The following is a 19,104-nucleotide window of genomic DNA, read 5'->3' as shown; positions in this document are numbered from 1 at the left end:
ATTTTATAAAACAAATACCTAAGATAGCCTGGATTATTTGTTTTTAAATCAGCAGAAAATGGTATTCAGAGAATGGTTAGCCGAATTTAAGGATGAGGACAGTGATGACCGTTTCTGGGGCCTCAACACAAGTTCTCAGGTTTCAACTTAACATGCCCTTGTCAGGTGGGCACAGTCATTATGCTCCATTTAGAGATGGGAAAACTGAGGTGAGAGAGAGAAGCCAGAGCTCAGAAGAGCAAGGAGTCCTGCAGCCACGACTCAGACTCAGGCAGCCTGGCCCCTCAGCTCCCCCGCAGAGGCCCCTCGCTGAGGAAGCAACAGGGAAGCAGCGTGCAGCCCCAGCCCACAGCCAACGTGGCAGATGCCCCCCCAGGCTCCCCGGGCGGCCCTGGGGAGCCAAGTCCTCCCTGCTCCCCCAGAGAGGCTGCCCCACCATCCAAGTTCTGCTGCTTCCGAGCAGCCGTGCGGAGCCAGCCCCCTTTTCTGTTCCCTCCGACACCCCTCCCCACCCCCACCTCTGCGACACTCTCGGCCCTGCTCCCCGCCCCCCACACTGATGCGCTTGGGCAAACCAGTGCCCGTAAGATGCTGAAGTGCTGGGAGATAACCCCTTCGGATTCGTTAGCTATTTAGGGCTCTGCTTGGCATTTAGATGTTTCCTTCGTTAGAACGTAACTGAAATAAATCCATTTAGGAGGAAATTCATCAAGCCATCCAGTTAAATGAGGTCCACACAAACTACTCCAAGTTACCAAACTCTCTGACTTGTTCCCTCCCTGTGCCGGTCCACACTGACGACAAAGGGGATGCTTCTGCTCTAACCTGCACTTAGGGCTGCCCGGGGCTCGCCTCACGCTGGAATTAGGCAGAAGGAGAACTATGGAGAAATCAAAACCCCAGACAGCAACAAAACCCCCAGCCACTCACGTGCGCCTGCCTGAGATAACTGCTTCAGACTGTCCCTTAAACCATATACAATGTAATTATTTCCACTAAAATTAGACATTTTGAATGTCGTTTTAACCTGATTTTTTTAAACAAATTCACACATTTATCTGCACTCCAGTTCCAAATATCCAACTGCCTAGCTGACACTTCCAAGGCACCCAAACTGACCGGAGTCAGGACTAAATCCTCATCTCCCATCGGGTCCCAAGTCACCCAGTCCCCCAACCCCCAGCACCCCCGTCCGAGGGATGGCCCCACAGTCAGACTTACCCACAGTCAGACCACCCAGACCCACTCCCCACCTCCCACGGAGTCCGTGCACTGGCCTCCGGGGGCCCCTTCATGCTTCACACTCGGCTGGGGATGCTTCCCAAATGTCACTCTGATCACCGAGCACCCCTGTCCTCAGCTGGCTGTCCTGGGCAAGGGACTTGGTCACCTTCACTGGACCATCCCCCGTGCAGAACCATTATCTGTCAGTCTTTCTGACTCTCACAATAGACCGTCAGCCCCAAGAAGGCAGGGACCAAGTCTACTCCGGCTCAGCACACTAAATACAGGGCCTGGCACACCACAGGTGCTCAGCAAGTTGCCTAAGTTAACTAAAGGTTCTGAAAAGACCTAAAGTCTTGCTGTCTTTCAAAGGAAGTTAGTGCACGCGCTGCAGTACAAATTATGATTACTATCCGGGCGCCCTGGCTTGAAAACCTTCTCTCTGCTCAATAACGGGACAGGCACTTAGCTCCAGTCAACACTGCAGCTTTAACTCACCTATTCCCGTCAATCTCAACCTCAAACATTCATCAAAAGACAGTGGGTGGTGTCTTTACACACAAATACCTTATTCCTTTGGATTAAGGCAAGGGAAGTATTTCTCACAAGCATTCCACTGTCACGTTTCTCTGTAAACAGACAGGCTACGTGGTGGGGAATAATTTCAGAAAGCGGTGTTTCTTTAAGAGGCACATTTCCCCAAGACGGAAAGGCGAGGACGGGCCGCTTTAAAAGCTCGGTTCCCACAGCTGCACCCATTCACCTCAAGAGAAGGCAAGGAACAGAGATTCCATGACTAACCTGCCTGAGGAGTAAAACTCACACCAACAGGCTGGTCGCCGTGAAAACCCCAGCAACGTCGTGATCCATCTTACCTCACGCAACCACTTCTAATTTGGAAAAAGCACCCAGTGCTGCACCCTACCGCACACACTTCTGGAAGCCCCAGCCTGCAATCCATACCTTTTTTTGCATGTAAAACACTGAATTCAAATTAATTTTACATGTTTACATATTTTGTAACAACTAAAAGAATCCACTTGAAATAAGGACACAGTCATCTCAGTTATTACTACTTTCCACTAACACATAACTTGCTTGAATTTGTCAGGAGCAAAACACAACTGTCACCTACTTGGTATCAGAGGTCTCCCCCCGTCCATGCACGTGTGTTTTTACATTTGTCAATTTTAAGGAAGGCACCATATGCAATGTCAACAAACTGGTATCCATGACGACATGCAAAATGGGCCCCAGTGCATTAATTTTCCTGCAGTTCTTTCCTGTTTTTTTTCCCACAACATACCCAATTTGATTTTAAGATTTTATGTATTCAGGATTAAAGGGAATTTGACATCTTTGAAAATTCTATTCACATTTAAGGGCATAAGTAAGAACGCTCTTAAAAAAAAATAGAATAGCATCAGATTCTGTCTCTGGACCAATTCCTCAGCAAGAAATTAGTTCCTCCCCCGAAAAAGGAGGAGGGCATGAAAAAGAAGTTATTCAGCAACTCCCCCCACCTCTACCCTCAGAACATGGACTTTTTTGTTTGTTTTTAGTGGAGGGACTGGGGACTGAACCCAGGACCTCACGCATGCTAAGCACACACACTACCACGGACCTGTATCCTCCCCTCCAGGATGTGGACTTTCTAAAAACAATTCAAGTGATGCTACAATTTACTGTTTTTGTTTCGATAACAAAGGAACTCAAATCTCAGAACGTTCTCTTATCAGGCACATACATGATCATGTATTAAATAAGGAGAAACAGAGAGCCTCAAAAGAAATTAAAATTAGATCTCTGTTACTTATAAGCTCACTGTAATTTAAGCAGCAATCCATTTCTTAACAGAGCAGGGTCTATTCACGCTTTAAGAACCCCTTTCATTATCACCAGATAAGCTCACCTGAACGGCCCTTACTCCAGATACAAAGAATACGTGAGGACGGCCGCTCCCGGGTACTGCCCCCGGCGCCAGCACCCCGGGGCTTCTCCCCCGTCATCCGTCATCCGGAGCAGGGCGCAGAAGCCCCGACACAGCACACTCGGGCCTGGTTTCTACCAACAGGGAAGCCCCGCCCTGCCGGACGCGGGTTACTGTTTAGGACTTGATGCCAAATCAAGCACGGTAACGCTTCACACGTTACACACAGGTAATGAGAAACACCTGAGACAGGATCAAACTGTGAATCTTTAAAATTAACGCACGTCTCTTACCTCAAAGTCCCGCCATGCGTGCATTTCAAAAGCAAAATTCATAACAACACATTTGGAAACACTAACAGGAAACATCTGATGGGCAGTGGTGTCATTAACGCAGAAGGGGCGCGAAGCAACAGCGGTAGCGAGGGCGGCGGGGGAGGCGAGCGGGAAGGCTGGGCTCTGACCGACATGTGCCGGGGGCCACCTGCCCAAACCCCAGCACATTTTACAAGTTTCTTTTTCTCAGCTTTCTCCTACGTGAGGACCCAGGCCAGATGGTCCCCAGAGAATCCAGGTTCTGCCCAGCAAGCGGCAGCTGCCAGTCTCTGCACAGCCCCTTCGCGCCTGGCCCCGCTCTAGACACACAGTGTGTCCCCGGGGGGTGCCCACTGCCCTCCTCCGGCCCCTCCCCTGCAGGGCGGGACAGACAGGAAGGCATCACACAAGGCCAGCGCCAGAACAGAACGCACATGACACTGCTCTTGGTCAAAACAAAATTACACCCAAGTGTGACAAAGGAAGTGCCTGACACCACATTTAAGTCACCTGCAGCACCAGAGGCAGAAGGGAAGGCAGTGGTGAGAGCGGGAAGGGACCCTTCCTGCTGACCGTCCCCCAACTCTACGTGCCGCTCAGGTGCACTGTGAGACCCCCGGTCACCGCCTCACCGTCAGTCCCAGTGCCGGCCCGCGGGGAGAGGTGAAGCCCCGTGTTTGCTGTCTTCTCTAAGTCGGCCGTGGTGCCCAGAGGGGCCCCAGGAAGGCTAGGAGTTCCCGGGAGCTGAGGGTGCTCCCTGACGGCAAATGACAGATCAGGAAGAACTAGCCAGGGAGAAACTGAGACCAGACCCAGCCCAGCGCTCGGGGGTCTCACAGTACAGCCGCAGTGACCGGGGGCTGGACTGCACCGTGGGAACACCGCAGGGCTCCGTGACTTGGTGAGTGTCAGCTGAGGAAACAGACCCACCCACTGGGAGAGTGAGCAGGTGGAGGCTGACTATGCTGTTTCAGTCAGTGGCCAGTGGACCCTCTGGCTTTTTTTTTTTTTTAACTGAATTTAATTTACATGATATAAAACTGCCTAAAATCCTATTTCACTTACTAATCTTTAAAGTCTTCCTGGAAAAGATTTTAAGGATTATTAAGGTTACAAGATGTTTTACCTTGTACAGGACACACAGCAAAAGATTCCAGAAAGTGTGGATGACCATCATCAAAAGTCACTTGAGGATATAAAATCTAAAACGCTTCTTAGTATAAGTTTTCTACAGTTTTAATGGCAGCTGTTTGAGGTCGCACAGTCTGCCTTATCCTAGGCTTTTACGTGATCTAATGGTCCCCCTGGTGGAAAAGGGTGTGCTATTCTCAGTTGCTGAGTTACAAGTCACCCCCAAATCCAAACAAGGACAGCGACCACCGCGACCCGACTGAGGCTCGCAGAACCGGCAGCTACAGAGCGCACGTGACGCCCCCCAAGGCGGCCGTACCTGCGCTGTTGGGAAGCCTCCGCCCAGCCTTAAAGGCCCTGCTGACGCCCATCGCTGAGCACACGCATCTCCACACGAGCAGCGTCCGGAGTGGGGCACAGACGGGGGCGCGGAGGGCGCGTTCCCTATGCCGCATAAACCTGCCACCCCACCGCGTGCTGCCAGACACAGGGGTCCGCTCAGCTCAGAGCTCCCAGGCTGGGGACACCCGACTCCCATGGTGACCGAGGCCCAGGACCGTACCCGGGGCGAGGGGGCACGGCACGGAGGCACCTCAGAGCCCATTTACATCGGCTCCACTCACTCAGACAGAAGACAGAGCAAAGCAGGGTCACGCCTAAGTCTGTGCTCAGAAAGGAAACCGGAGGGGAGACAGCTGAATGCAGGGGACGCTCCCGGGGTCTCTCAGCTTCCGCCACAAAACCTGAGAACCCAAAACAGGGCCAGCGAGGGCACGTCAGGCCCTGAACGAGACTCGGGGCAGCCATGTCGGCACAGTTGCCGTCAAGACACGTGGAAGCAGTTTTACAATCAGCTCCAAAGAACAGGCCGTTGTGTTTAAGAGGAAGAGTGTGTGTGTCTGAAGTAAGAAAGCGTCAGGACACCCGAGGCCGAGGCAGCGGGGCCGCGGGTGACCCCTCCTTCTCTGTCAAGGAGGCCCTGCTATTTTTGTAGAAGCGAAAAACAACCAAAAAAGAGAAAAGGGGGAGGCGGGGGGAACAGCAGCACAACGTTCACCCGCCTCTTCCGGCGCCAGGGCCGGGGAGGACACCCGGGGAAGGACATTCAGGGAAGGACACCCGGCTCAGCGCTTCAGAAACCTCCCAGGCTGCCCAGGCTTTGGAGCCGAACCGCACGGAACTACCATTCAAGGCTCTGGATGGTACTCTCCCCGGGGACCGCAGGACAAGGACGCGGGGCCCCGGGACAAAGAGCAGAGGGGACAGAGGGCACGAGAGTCCCACGTCTGACCTGCGTGCTCCCGGCCACGGCAGCGGGATGGAAATCAAACATCCACGAACTTCGCAATACTTGCGACCTGAGAGCCTTCCTTTTCCACAGGATTTCCAGAAAACACGAGACACCCGCCAGTTCTGAGGCTGGCCCTGCGCTGACCGTCAGGAGGGCTGGCGTGAACAGAGCCCAGCAGCACAGGCCCCCGGCCCAGGGGTCCGGGAGCCCCCGGGGGGACAAACGGTGCCTGCCAGCTGATCTACCTTCCTCAACCCCATGGTGGAAGCCCACCCTGGGCTACACCTGGCTGCGATGAACAGATGAGGACATGCCGCCAGCCCCACACCCCCGCTGCGTCATTTCACTTCAAGTCTAACTCGAGGGCCGCAGCTCCTCACCAGCCAGGGCTCCTAATCCGCTGACCTCTCCCCGCAGAGCCCGGGACCCAGACCCCCACCTGCTCTGGGTCACTCCCCCACCTCCCCATCCAAGAGGACAGACCGAAGGTTGCTGTGGGCCAGTGAAGATGGAGCTGCAGTGTGTCAGCACCTGAGAGGAGCCCCGGAGGGAAGGGAGCTTCCTGAGAGCCCTGCCCACAGGAGGACACGGGGGTACAGCCGGGCAGCACCCCCAAGGCCAGCACTGGGCTCAGAGCAGAGACCCTGCGTGTTGCCTGTGGAAACAGTCATCACCATGACGACCCACGTTGTCAAGAAAGACATTACATGTGGCTAAAATAAAGGGGGAACGGCATGGAAACCTCTTAAAGGTATTTCCATTTAAAACGTTGCAATTTTAACTTTCCAAAACTTAGAATTAAGTCCGAGACACCAAAAAAATCATTGTGCCCTGGGTTCAGGGTGCTGAAGATTCACGAGGCTCGTAACAGACACGCTGGTGTGAGTGGCCCACATGCTCTTCTACGTGTGTCTGAAACAGGAAGGAGAGTGCCCCACCCGCCCCGCACCCTCCCCAGTCTGCACAAAATGCACTCAGGGCAGCGCCTGCCCTGGGACTCACTCTGTCTTTATCGTCGGCCACGTCACACAGGATGTCGTCGAGGTCGAGAATCCCTCCATCCCCGTGTTCCAGCCGGTGCACCTGTATCCAGTAGTTTGGATCCTGTGAAAGGAACAGAAACGTCGAACACAGCAAGTCAGCATCAGCAGCAAAGGGCACACAACAGCCAACTGGGGTGACTTCCTGCCGCAGACAGGACCGGACCCCATCAGCAGCGCTGCGCTGGGCTGAACGTGCAGGGGCTCCTCCCTGGCTGGGTCCGGCTTCCTCTCTGTAGGACGGGTCACTGGTGCTCGCACGTCCCTTTGGCTCAGACGCTGATCCACCGTTATGACAGAAACCACGGAAACCAGCACCCTCGCTGCGCACGGAACACTGACCTCTCTGAAGTGGGCAGGGGTCCCCGCTGTCCAGCATGGAATCCTTCTCAATCCTCCCAATCCAATCTACTGAGACATTCTAACAAGCAGGCAGCATATACGACACATCTGAAAACCTCACGTCCCAGCCCGTCTGAAGAAAAGAAGGCTGCCTGCCATGGTGGCGCAAAGCCATCACTACAAACACATCTAAGCACACGGACACAGAAGAGCGCTGACACGAGCACAAGTCCGTTTCTGTAAAGAGGACATATGCCCACAGACATACCCCCAAATACACCCCAAAACCGGCACCTGTTATTCCCAACGGGGAGTGGGGCTGGGGGAAGGAAGACAAAGGGACTTCATTCTAAACGTCACACACGTCTGCTTGGGTGTCTGGGTCTGCGTGCATGCTCACGTACGTGCATATGCACACATGCACACACACACTAGAACATAAAGCCAGGCCCTAAAATTGTCTGAGAGAACATAGTTGTTTTCAAGCTTCTACAACCTCTCCCATTCGTACCCAAATGAAAACACCCTGAACTGTCTTTCACCGTGAGCTCCTGAACTGTCCACAGCACAGAATTACTGATAAAAAGTTCAAGCCAAGTTTCAACACTCCATTTTCCCCACCTGATCAGCGGTGTTTGGTACAGCTCTTTCTTTAAGGGAAGGCTGGGACTGAGGAGGCAAAGGTGAAGGACAGTTAAAACACAGGATCTGGACCCTCCCCCAGATCCGCCGACTCAGACCTTCCAGGGCTGGGGCTGGGGAATCCGGACCCTTACGAAGCCTCCAAGAGAGAATCCTCCCTCATTGCTGGTGGGATGTAAACTGGTGCAGCCACTATGGCGAACTTAAAAAACTAAAAACAAGGTTACCATATAATCCAGCAATCCCACTCCTGGGCATATATCCAGAAAAAATGAAAATTCTAATTCGAAAAAACACCTGCACCCCAATGTTCACAGCAGCACTATTCACAATGGCCAGGACATGGAAGCAACCTAAATGCTGACAGATGACTGGATAAAGATCTGGTATACTTATACAATGGAATACAACTCAGCCATAAAAAATAAAATAATGCCATTTGCAGCAACATGGATGGACCTGGAGATCATCATACTAAGTGACGTAAGTCAGACAGAAAAAGACAAATATCATATAATATCACTTATATGTGGAATATTTTAAAAAAATACAAATAAACTTTATCTACAAAACAAAAATGAGACTCACACAGAAAACAAACTCATGGTTACCAAACGGGAAGGGGGCGGGGGAGGGATAAACTAGAAGTCTGGGATGAGCAGACACACACTACTGTATATAAAATAGATAAACCACAGGGTCCTACTGTGTAGCACAGGGAACTACATTCAATATCTTGTGATAGCCCATAATGGAAAAGAATAAAAAAAATAGACATGTATCTGTAACTGAATCACTTGGCTGTACACCTGAAGCTAACACAACACTGTAAATCAACTATATTTTAATTAAATACATATATCCAAAAAGAAAAAAAAAGAAGTGTTAACTTACAATGTACAGTTATTAAAAATGCATAAATTCTAAAATTCGTATTTTCTTGCACAGTAATGGTTAAAATATAAATACTCAATCTATTTGTTTAATCTAGTAATTCCAGGCTTTTAAACAAAAGTAAGATAATATTACTGTTAATGACAGAAGTGCCAGTACGTATAAGGGGTAAGTACTTCTATCATCCTTTCACTTGTTTATCTTCCGCATTTAAAGGTTTCTTAAACATTGGGCAAATAGATCTATAGGCCAAAAAAAAAAAAACTCAAAAATGGAAGAAGGAATATAAATCAAAATACAGTAATGACAAACAGTAGTAATTCACATGCAAATTTACAAAAATTTAATCTCAATTAAAGGAACCCAGTTATGTCCCTGAAGTCTCTCTTCCCTGAACAGATGAGAAAACTGAGGCTCTGAGCGTAAGGTGCTGACGGGAAGTCACCACCGACAAACACTATCAGCCAGGACGCGCCCCAGGGTTCACTGTGGCCCCTCTGGCGCCCACGGTGGTCTCAGCCAGCATCACAGGCGCCCGTCTTCTCCCAGCCTCTTCCCAACAGCGTCATTACTTATACTTTGCATAATGGGGATGTGCATAAAGTACTTATTTTAATAAAAAGGTTCTGACTACTTAAAAATCAAGCCTGACAAACCACTCACCCGAGTATTCCATGACAGTCCTAACCTCACGAACTGAAGTGATGGTTCTCCGAGCGGGAGCCCACCTGAGATCAGCCTCGCAACTGGTCAGAAACCCCAGTCTCGGGGTCTATCACGGGCCTGCCGAACCCAGATGCCTCAAGGCTAAAACGCTTTGTGTTCCTTCCATGTGTTGTTACGTGCTATGTTCTAGCTCATAAATCTATGGATTAACGCCTTCACGAACATGTCTTAACTCAAACAGACATTCGCTTCTACATCTTAAAAACAGATGTTTGACACTCCTGTGATAACCATAAAGACAAATTCCACAGACAGGGTCAGAGACAAAATCTCTCAGAGTCGCTTCACCTCTAAGCTCTCTGCAGAGAAGGACAGACAGCACGTCTCCAGACCTGAGCCCTCCCGGCACTCGCATCTCAGACAGCGGCCCTCACGCAGCCCGTGACGCTGGAAGCCGCCCGATACCCCAGGAAGGTTGTTCTACCGCTTGCCAGGAAATGTTAACAAAATGAATGAAAGGACGTCCATCTGGGAATAACTGATAACAGAACAATATTTTTTATCAGGTCCTATATTAATTCAAACATATTAAGCTTATATCCGTTATCTTCCCCCTAAAACCAACGTCTTATCTTCACTCCTGACAGCACCATCCTCCTCTGACTGAACCTAATCAATCCACAAACCTAACCTCGTTCCAGGAGATGGAGGGGGTGCAGAACGAGCCCCGTGGCACCAAAGGTAACAACCAGACAAATCCAGAAGGTGAGACTTTTAACAACACAAATGCACTGATCTCTCTTCAAAAAAAAAAAAAAAAATCCATGCTGTCTAACCTCTGGGGGCAGCGTATGAGCCCAGAGCGAATCCAGCAACGGGAGAAAAACTTTACGAAAAAGCCCAGCACTGGGACAACTGAAGAATCTGTCACATGATGTGACGGAGCTGATAACCGGAAAACCCCTGGGCGGGACGGGATCCATGCACAGGAATTACATAAAACAGTGCTGTGTTTAGGCGATGTGTGAATTATTCAGGGGTTAGTCATCATATCTGCGGTTTGGTCTCAAATGGTTCTGCTCAGAAAACAATCAATGCTGTTGCTAAGGTAGATTTACGTGCACACAGACAGGAAGAAGGCCAAAGCCCCAAAACATTGAAAATCGGTCACTCTGGGTAAAGGGTTCAGCCTACCCTTCAGCAGTTTAGAAACTTTTCAAGAGAAAATGTTAAAAGTCTGTCATTTTGAAAAACTGGGGACCGTTCTGATCTAAGAGACCTGATTCATGGTAGAGGCGTCACTGAATCCTTCTTGTGGTCAAAAAAAAACAAAAACAAAAAACAAAAAACCCACTGTTGTAGACATCGCGGACACAGCTGGGGGAACTTCACACGGACTCAGTGTTAGATGATCCTAGAAAATCACTCTTAGTTTTCCTCGGTCTGATATCAGCCTTGTGGACATGTAAGAGAATGCCCTCATTCTTAGACGATGTGGGCTGAGGTAGGCAGACACTGTCACGGCGTCTGCTTTTTACTTTAAAATAGTGTGTGAGTGTGTGTGTTTGTGTGCGCGTGTGTGTGTGCATGTGCTTTAAACAGGCAAACTGGTGACAAAGCTGTAAGAGGTGGGACTCCCAGCCGGGCAGGAAGCTGACACCCCGAAGGCCGCAGAAGTGACCGGAGGCAGCTGGCAGGAGCCGGGGGGACGCCTCTGGGCAGGAGCTGGAACCTGGACAGAGACTTCGCCTCAGCAGAGACACAGCCTGAAGCAGATGGTGGGGGGAGCTACTCCAGGGCCTCCTGCCGTGGGCCTCCCACCTCCCACTCCCTAAATCCAACAAGAGGTCAGCTGACACAGCTGTACTTTGAGGTTTTCAAGACAAATTGGGGAAAAGATCGATTTTAAACAACCTCAGTGACCCAGGGTTCACTAGAGGAAGGGAGCCGGCGTCCTTCACATGCAGCTCCGAGTCCTAAACTGTCCTGGTATCCTGATGGGAGTGGGGGTGCCGGGAAGGAGAACCTGGGTACCATGCGTCAGAATCCTTAAAACTGAACACGCCCACTAACCCAGGACTTCACCTGCGCAGTTACATGGTCATGATGTACACATTCAATCAGATGTTTCAATAAACAATAATACAGAACAAGAAACCGGCTATGTAGTCCAACAATTAGGAGTTGCCTGAGTCCATCCAATCAGGGAAACATTATACAGCAACTCAAGGACTGTGCACAGAATACCATGGAGTGTCGTCTTGCCCAGAGTCGGAAGACAGTGCCAGGCAGAAGGAGCCACAGACAAGAGCCAGAACCACCTGCACTGCACGCGGAGGCCTCGCTACACCTGCTGGTTTTCCATAATGAACACGTATGTGCAGCTTCACAATTCTGTCCCCTTACATAACCGTGACCACGTCTCCTCCTTTCCCTTCCTCTTTCTCGTGTTCTCAGTAACGCAACCACCTTCTGACTCATCCCACTGCCTCCAGACCCCCGGCCTCTCAGCCCTGCTGCCACCTCCACCGTCAGTGAACATTCGTCTCTGTCCCGCGATGAGTCATTTCCAGTGACTCACTACCTCCCAAACGTCAGAACTCAGCACCCCGGGCCGAGCACCCACACTCCCTCCAAGCCTGCTGCCCCAGATCTCCCCAGGTCCCATCGCAGGCCCTCAGCTCTCCCGAGACCCCACGCCCAGCACAGGTGCTCAGCAGACACTGTCACCCCTGCCCACGCACCTGGACACCTCCCCCCACAGCTCAACTTCCCCCCACCTGCCGCTTCCCAGCCTCGACCCAAACCGCTGCCTCGGTGAAGCGCACTCCAGCCCCGAGGCGCTCTCCCCTGACCACCTCCTTCACTTAGAAGCCCAGCTCCCTGCACACCCGCCCTGCTCTGCTCCTCTCTAGATCAGTGCCCCCCAAGGCAGGGACCCTCTCCTGCTTTTTTAGCATAAACAAAGAACAAAGCGCCCAGTTGTTGCATAAACAAGGCGTAAAACATACATAATAAAAGTCATAACCCTACGGGGCAAGGAAAACAATTGAAACCCAACTTCCTCAGACACTAGAAGCAACAGTGGCACTCTCCTCGCTGCGAACAGAAAGAAACTCGGGGGCACGCAGGCCCCGTGCCCCTCACCCCCACCCAACTCCGGAACCAGCTCAGGAGACAATGCGGACGGACGGACACTCCAGACGCCGGAGACCTGCGGGGAGACCTTCAGGTGCTCCCCTCCCACGGCAGGAGCCCAAGTTCCAGCATAAACACCTTCATTGTCGCTCACAGAGCCGAGTCCCCAGCACCTCGGCCTGGAGACCCAGACAGAAGCGACCTGATGCCTGGATGGACCTGCCAACAACCGGGAGGGGGGGCCAGGCGGCAGCTCAGCTCAGCCCCCCCAGGGCCCCGCCCTCTCTGGTCTCAGGGAGGCCAGGACCACCAGTGATGGGAGAAGGGATGGGGACGGGGTGGGGGAGCCTGGGTCCCCAGAACAGGACGAGCCTATCAGCCCCGCCCTGGCACTCACATCATGGCCAGTGCCCGCCTGGCTCCCGGGCAGAGGGAGGGACCAGAGGCAGGCCACCCACCTGGTCCGACATCATCGCACCCGCAGCTGCCACTGAGGAGGGAGGCGGTGTGAGCTCAGCTTCACTCCAACGTCTAAAGCCATGGTGCTCGTGTCTGACTCTCTGCCTCTTGCAGGAGAATCAAAGAGATTTGTCAGGGGGACAAATGTGGAAGGAAAAAGGGATCAAGATAGGGCACTTTCTGTTTATCTTTTTGCTTAAAATGATTTTAAAAATGATGAAAACATACCAGCCACCAGCTGGAAACGTGACTAACTTCGCTACGAGGAGGCAGTGCTGTGCACCACGTCACCCCTCAAAGCACAGGGACCGAGGAAGAGCCTGGTTGAGATGCACCCGGCAGTGCTGGGCCTGGAGCGGCAGGAAAGCAGCTCACAGCCAGTGAACAGGGCCTCGGCGCCTCGCGGCCCAGACCCGCCCTGCGGCCTCGCAGCCCCCACCCCCCGCCCGCCGTTCAGACAGCGAGGACCACACCGTGGGGCGCTCTCAGAGCTGGCTGAAATGCGGGCCGTTTTCCTGGTGTTTACAGAAGAAATAACCAACCTGAGAGGCCCTTAAGGTTCTCATCCAGCATCACCCAAAAAACAAAACAAAAAAAACAAAAATAAAAAGCCCTGCCCTCCCCTATTTACTCTCCAACCAGCAAACAAGACAGGCTGACTCAGACCCAAAGGAGTTTCTCTGACCTGGAGACAAAACCTCCCTGAGATATGATAAACTCTAAACAGCTCAGAATTCTCAACCAAACCAACAAACCTTGACCCCAAAGCAGCTCTCCACCTCCCCACAACGTGTCACTTAATCCAAACACCACCTCCCCATTTTTCTTCAAGAAAGTACCTCATATTGCGTAAAACCCCTCAGTTCCTTACACCTGGCGATGCCAAGCATCCCGAATCAGAAGAAACGCCCCCAAAACTAACGCAGAAGAGGCCACAGGAGACGGTGGGTTTTGGCAGAGAACTTGCACCTACCTCGGATCTCCTCTTCAGAAGCCTGGGCAAATGGCTCTGCAGCTGCCCCCTGCGGCCCCCAGGCCCACATCCAGGGCCGCCCCCATGGCGTGGGGTCCGGCTCGGAGCCCCACAGCAACACAGCATCACAAGTGTGGCCTCGGAGCGCGGCCCAGACCACAGGCACCCAGGAGGCGGAGGTTCTGCCCTGTGTGTCTCTCAGGACAGCTGGTGCCAGAGGCGGGACTCCCTCCGCCTCCCAGAACCCGAACCGGACCAGGGAGGGAGCCCTGATGGTATCTTCACAGGACGTGTCCAAGGCCAGCCTCATCTTATCACCAGGACATCTCTCTCTGGGACACACGTCAGCTTTGGGGGAGGTTTTCAGGAGGAAGGGAGTGGCAGCGACAGACAAAGGGCACAAAGGCGCCACACACCTCAAGTCCAGCCAGTCAGTCCAGGGGGTCTCCCTGCTGCGTGCCCTTCTCTGGCTTGTGTGTCACCCTGGAAAACGGACCCAAATTTCAATTCCTGCCACCACCCACCTCTTCACAACAGGGTCTGCAGCCCTAGTTTACCTGCTGCCCGTCTGTCTCCCCACGGCTCCTACGTTGTGAGGACGCACTGCTGTGCGGGGTGGCCATAACGAGCCATGGACCCTACCCGGTCACCCCCACCCGCGTGGGGCACCTGCTGCACAGTGGACGCTGACCACGGGCAGGGCCCCTCCCCCGCAGCCTCCAGCCCCGCTCACGTACCCGCAGGGCTCTCTCCAACACAGCCCCACACTCCCAGCTCACCAATGCGTGCTGCCAGGCATCGAGGCCAAGCTCAGCCTGCAGGCCCCTTACTGACCCAGTGTGTCTCAAAGCTTGTTGGCACTTAGATTTCTCCTGAAAATCCCTTATGTGACTCAAGACCTTACCTGGGCCCATCTGTTGAACCTTCAAATACATTTCAAATGGGGGAATTTGGAAGGAAGGGAGCTCCAAGGTACTCCCTGAAACACGCCAAGCGGCCAGTGCAGGTCCCACCTGTGCAGGCATCTTAGTCCCTTCCACCCACGGCTGGTGCACCACCCTTCACCAAGCTTCCCTGACAAGGCATCTGAAATTCAGGTCACTGTGCCTTCAGTCCATTGCTTCTGGGAAACCATGGGACACAGCACCTCAGGAAAAAAGAAAGCCACTAAGCAGCACACGCGAAGCACGAAGACAGAGCAGCCAGCAGAGACCCCACCCGTCTGGACCATCTCCCTCCGCAGCAAACCTGGAAGTGAAGTTTCCGATAAAAATCCTGCACAGAAGCAAAGAAACAACTTTGCTGCGCCGGAACCCGGGCAAAACCTCCTTACACAAGCCCGTAATTAAAACGCGAAATGGACCAGCTACCAAGAAGCACACGTGTGACTCTACGCCCCCGGGCGGGTGAGGGGCAGCAGGCAGCAGCCAGGCTGGCTGGTGAGGCTCTGAGGACGCGCGGACAGAGCAGCGGGACGAGAGCGCGGCTCTGGTGACAGCGGCTCCAAGTGGGCGCCCTGTCCACCCCACAGAAAGGGGCAGGGAGGGGACTGCGGGTGTTTCCCAATACGGCGCCGAGGCCTCGAGTGTGCAAATGAGGGGGGTCATCTCTAAGGTTCATAGATGCTCACGGCCACGAAAACTCAACCCGCTCCAGGCAGAAAGGAGACAAGCATTTCCACAAACACCAGATCTGACCTTGGAAACAGCTTGAAAGGACAAAGCTACGCCTCCCGAACCTCCCCCCACATGCTCTATGACACACACTCGTGTCTGCAGAAGCACAGCGCAGCGCTCAACAGGCCCACCCACCAGAGCGGCTCTCCTCACCCAGAGCCCTGGAGTGGTGTCAGACCCCCCGCTCCTCGTCCCCCGAAGTCCGGGAGCAAGGACCGTCCAGACTCCCGGGGGTTCACCAGCAGGAGCCGTCGAGGACGCGGGAGACGTGCACTGGGAGGCTCCAGATGACTGAGACACTCGACACTTTGCACACGTTTACCAGCCACAGCGACACACGACCAGGCAGCGCAGGCCTTCCCGCGCGGACAGAGAGCAGCGCTCGCATCTCAGAATGAAGGGGGCAGAGCCGGTCTGTGTAAGACCCTGCCCTCCGAGACTTCAGGGTCAACGCCGCAGGGCCAGCACAGGTGCGGGAAGCTCGCTAGTAACGCCTGGTGACCGAAACTAAGCTCAGAGAACACCGAAGACAGCACCTCATGAAGGAACGTTTTGACCTCAATCGGGGACTTAAGGACAGAGGCGGATGTGACGCGTCCTCCCTCCCGGGACCGCGGTGAGCTGAGCACAGCCTAGCTGCGCGCTCGAGGCCCCGCTGGGGCCGGGCCGAGGGGCGGCTTCCAAACCCCGAGTTGAGTCCTAGCTCCAGTGTCATCTCAAGCCTCATGTCTGCGCTCAGCAACTGGTAAAACAAGGTAACGTCGCCAACAGTGGCAGCAAATTCCACCCACAAGCTGAGATCTGACAAGCACTTCAAAAGACCCCAGAATCAACTTTTCAGAATTCCAAAATTTTCAAGACTGAGTGACTGTCTTGGGGCCACGCGCTCCCCTCATCCCACCTCTGTTTGAGGTTAAATCCCATCCGGGTCAAACTCCAGCCCTCAGATTGTGCAGTGTCAAGGGTTCCTTCAAGCCTCCCCTCCGGGCACATGCGGGCTCTTCCTGTTTGTCAAAGGACCTCACGGCGGGTCAATGAGGCTCCACCAGGAAAACAGAAAACCCGTCTGACATGTGCCCCTGTGAGCGCAAGAGAAACAGCCGCTCTTCAAGGCACCTGCCAGGCTCTACGTGTGGCCAGCACAGCCCTGCCGGCCTCCCCGCCACGGAGCCACGGCCCGGGCGCAGCACCACCAAGCAGCCAACACCACACACTGGGCTGAATTAGCATAAAGTCGGCACATCCAAGTACCTGAGCTGCGACACGGGAGCCCGTGCTGAGTCTGCGACACCGTCTGGCCTACGTGTGCACTTGCTCTGGTGCAAAGCTTCTGTGTGGGCCCGTCCCCAGTCAGATGACACTCCCGCAAAAACCTGTCTCTGTTTTGGATGGACCCACAACCAAGAGGGTTGGAAGGGGGAGGGTACAGCTCAGGGGCAGAGCGCATGCTTAGCGTGCAGGAGGTCCTGGGTTCAATCCCCAGTCCCTCCATTTAAATAAATAAAAACCTAATTACCTCCTCCCAAAAAAGATTTAGTTTTTAAAAAAAAAATAAAAGGATTAGAACCAAAATTTCAGTTCATGGTGCAGAGTGTGTTAGGAAGCAGTTTCTTCACAGGCGAATCTGAAAAGCCTGGTGGGTTACTGACACTCACCTGTCTTTTTTTTTCTTCTGACAGAAAGATTCCGTTTTGTACCCTGTCAAGAATTCTTGACTCACCTAAAATAAAACCCATAGATACACAAATACATACCACTGAAGTCCTACATATGTTCCAAGTCATTTAGGGAGGAGATCCATCACCATTTACATAGAATAACTTGTCCCGAAGGATGTCCGTCTCATTTAATGAGAAGTCACGCGTTCTGAACTAAAACCTGGAGGGCATCTGACACAACTGTGACCCTGCCTCACACCAGGAAGGCAAAGGGCCCACCCTGCGGAGGGCGACTCGCTGCTCCTCAGTCCACACCAGACACTCCGGCACCCGCGACAAGGCTTCAGGACAGGGACGTGACACTGAAGCAGACCTGACGTGGGGCGTCTAACTCCTGAGCAACGTCCCCTCTTCCTGCACAAAGCCCAGCGGCGACCAGAAGGCAGCCCCAGAGCAGAGGGGACTGCGTTCTAAAGGCAACAGAACTCTCATCTCCAGACCACGTTTCTTTCTGTCCTGTATCTCCACAATGTCTTTGGAAAGAGTCAAACAAGTGTGGGAAGAGCCAAGTGCAAAGCACGTGAAAGGAGGAAAGTGATGGAGGCCCCTGGGGACCGCAGGGCAGGGCAGCGAGGGAGCCGACCCCTCCCCCAGACCCTCACCGCCGCTGGTGCGGACACACTGGGCTGGATGGGAAGAGGGCTGTGGGGGCCTCCCTGAGAGTGCCCGGTGTGCACGAGGGCCGGGGAGGTGACAGGCCCCACTCGCGCAGGGACAGCAGGGAGCCGGGCACTGTGGTTCCACACCCCACGTCGCAGACACTGCTGGACCGGCGTCTCCAGGAGCTGTCAGGAGCCACGCTTCTGCCACTTAGGACGAGATTAAAGAAGAAAGTGAGAGACCTAACAAGCAGGTTGATTCCGTATCTGATAGAAAAAATAAATGGGCATTTGTATCACCACCAACCTGAGTGAGATGAAAAAGATGTGTACTGAGGTTCCACCAACACCTTCAATTAAGCGTCTATTAGATTGCAAACGTATCAACTCTAATGCTAGAAAAACACTGGCTTTATTTTCCAAATGGTAATAAGTAAGGTTTCATGCGCAGCCACCCTGTTATTCACCCTTGGACTTTCCAGTGACATCACCTCCACAGAAAACAAGTTACAGTTTGTTTTGTAACAACTACCCCAGTTCCAAGAGTAAACTGGCTCAGTGCTTCTGCACAGGGTCACTGTCGACCGTGGTCACAGGACACGTCCACGGAGGGGTCAGGACTGGGAGGGACTGCTCATCGCCAGGGGGAGCGGGGGCCTCACATGTGGGATTCAACGGGCCACCCCCGTGGTCCCCCAACCCCAACCCCGTCGGGACACAGGCTTAAGGCTTCAACCTCAAAAACGTCTAGCGTCACACTGTTTGCCTCTGCATTTGGGATGTCGCAAAGCATGTTTAAAACCTTCTTCCGAAAAAGAAGCGCCTTTACGAAGCACAGCCAAGAGCAGGGTGTGCTAGTCCAGTGCTCCCCCCGCCAAATGCATGTATGGACCGAAGGGCAGAGGGTGCCCCCACTCACACGTACCAACAAAACCTCGAGGAGAAGCCGTCAAGGACAGCTGAAGCCACACGCACACACACCAGCAAAGCCTTGTGCCCACTACGACTCTCTGCAGTGTTTCCCCCTTAAAGGAGTGTGGTGCCTGACTCCCCACCTCTGATCTCTC

The 19,104-nt window shown here is 53.1% G+C and overlaps 1 protein-coding gene across 1 annotated transcript in view; it reads right to left on the bottom strand.

Moving 5' to 3' along the window:
* LOC106728557 (partitioning defective 3 homolog) overlaps positions 1-19,104 on the bottom strand; it is a 103,473-nt gene that overhangs the window by 17,208 nt on the left and 67,161 nt on the right. The window contains exon 2 of the mRNA XM_032474142.1: positions 6,889-6,994. Coding sequence (XP_032330033.1) covers positions 6,889-6,994 — 106 coding nt within the window. The remainder of the gene's footprint in view (positions 1-6,888; positions 6,995-19,104) is intronic.

Source organism: Camelus ferus, chromosome 35, assembly GCF_009834535.1.
Source record: "Camelus ferus isolate YT-003-E chromosome 35, BCGSAC_Cfer_1.0, whole genome shotgun sequence".
NCBI lineage: Eukaryota > Metazoa > Chordata > Mammalia > Artiodactyla > Camelidae > Camelus > Camelus ferus.
This window is presented reverse-complemented; position numbering and strand designations above follow the sequence as displayed.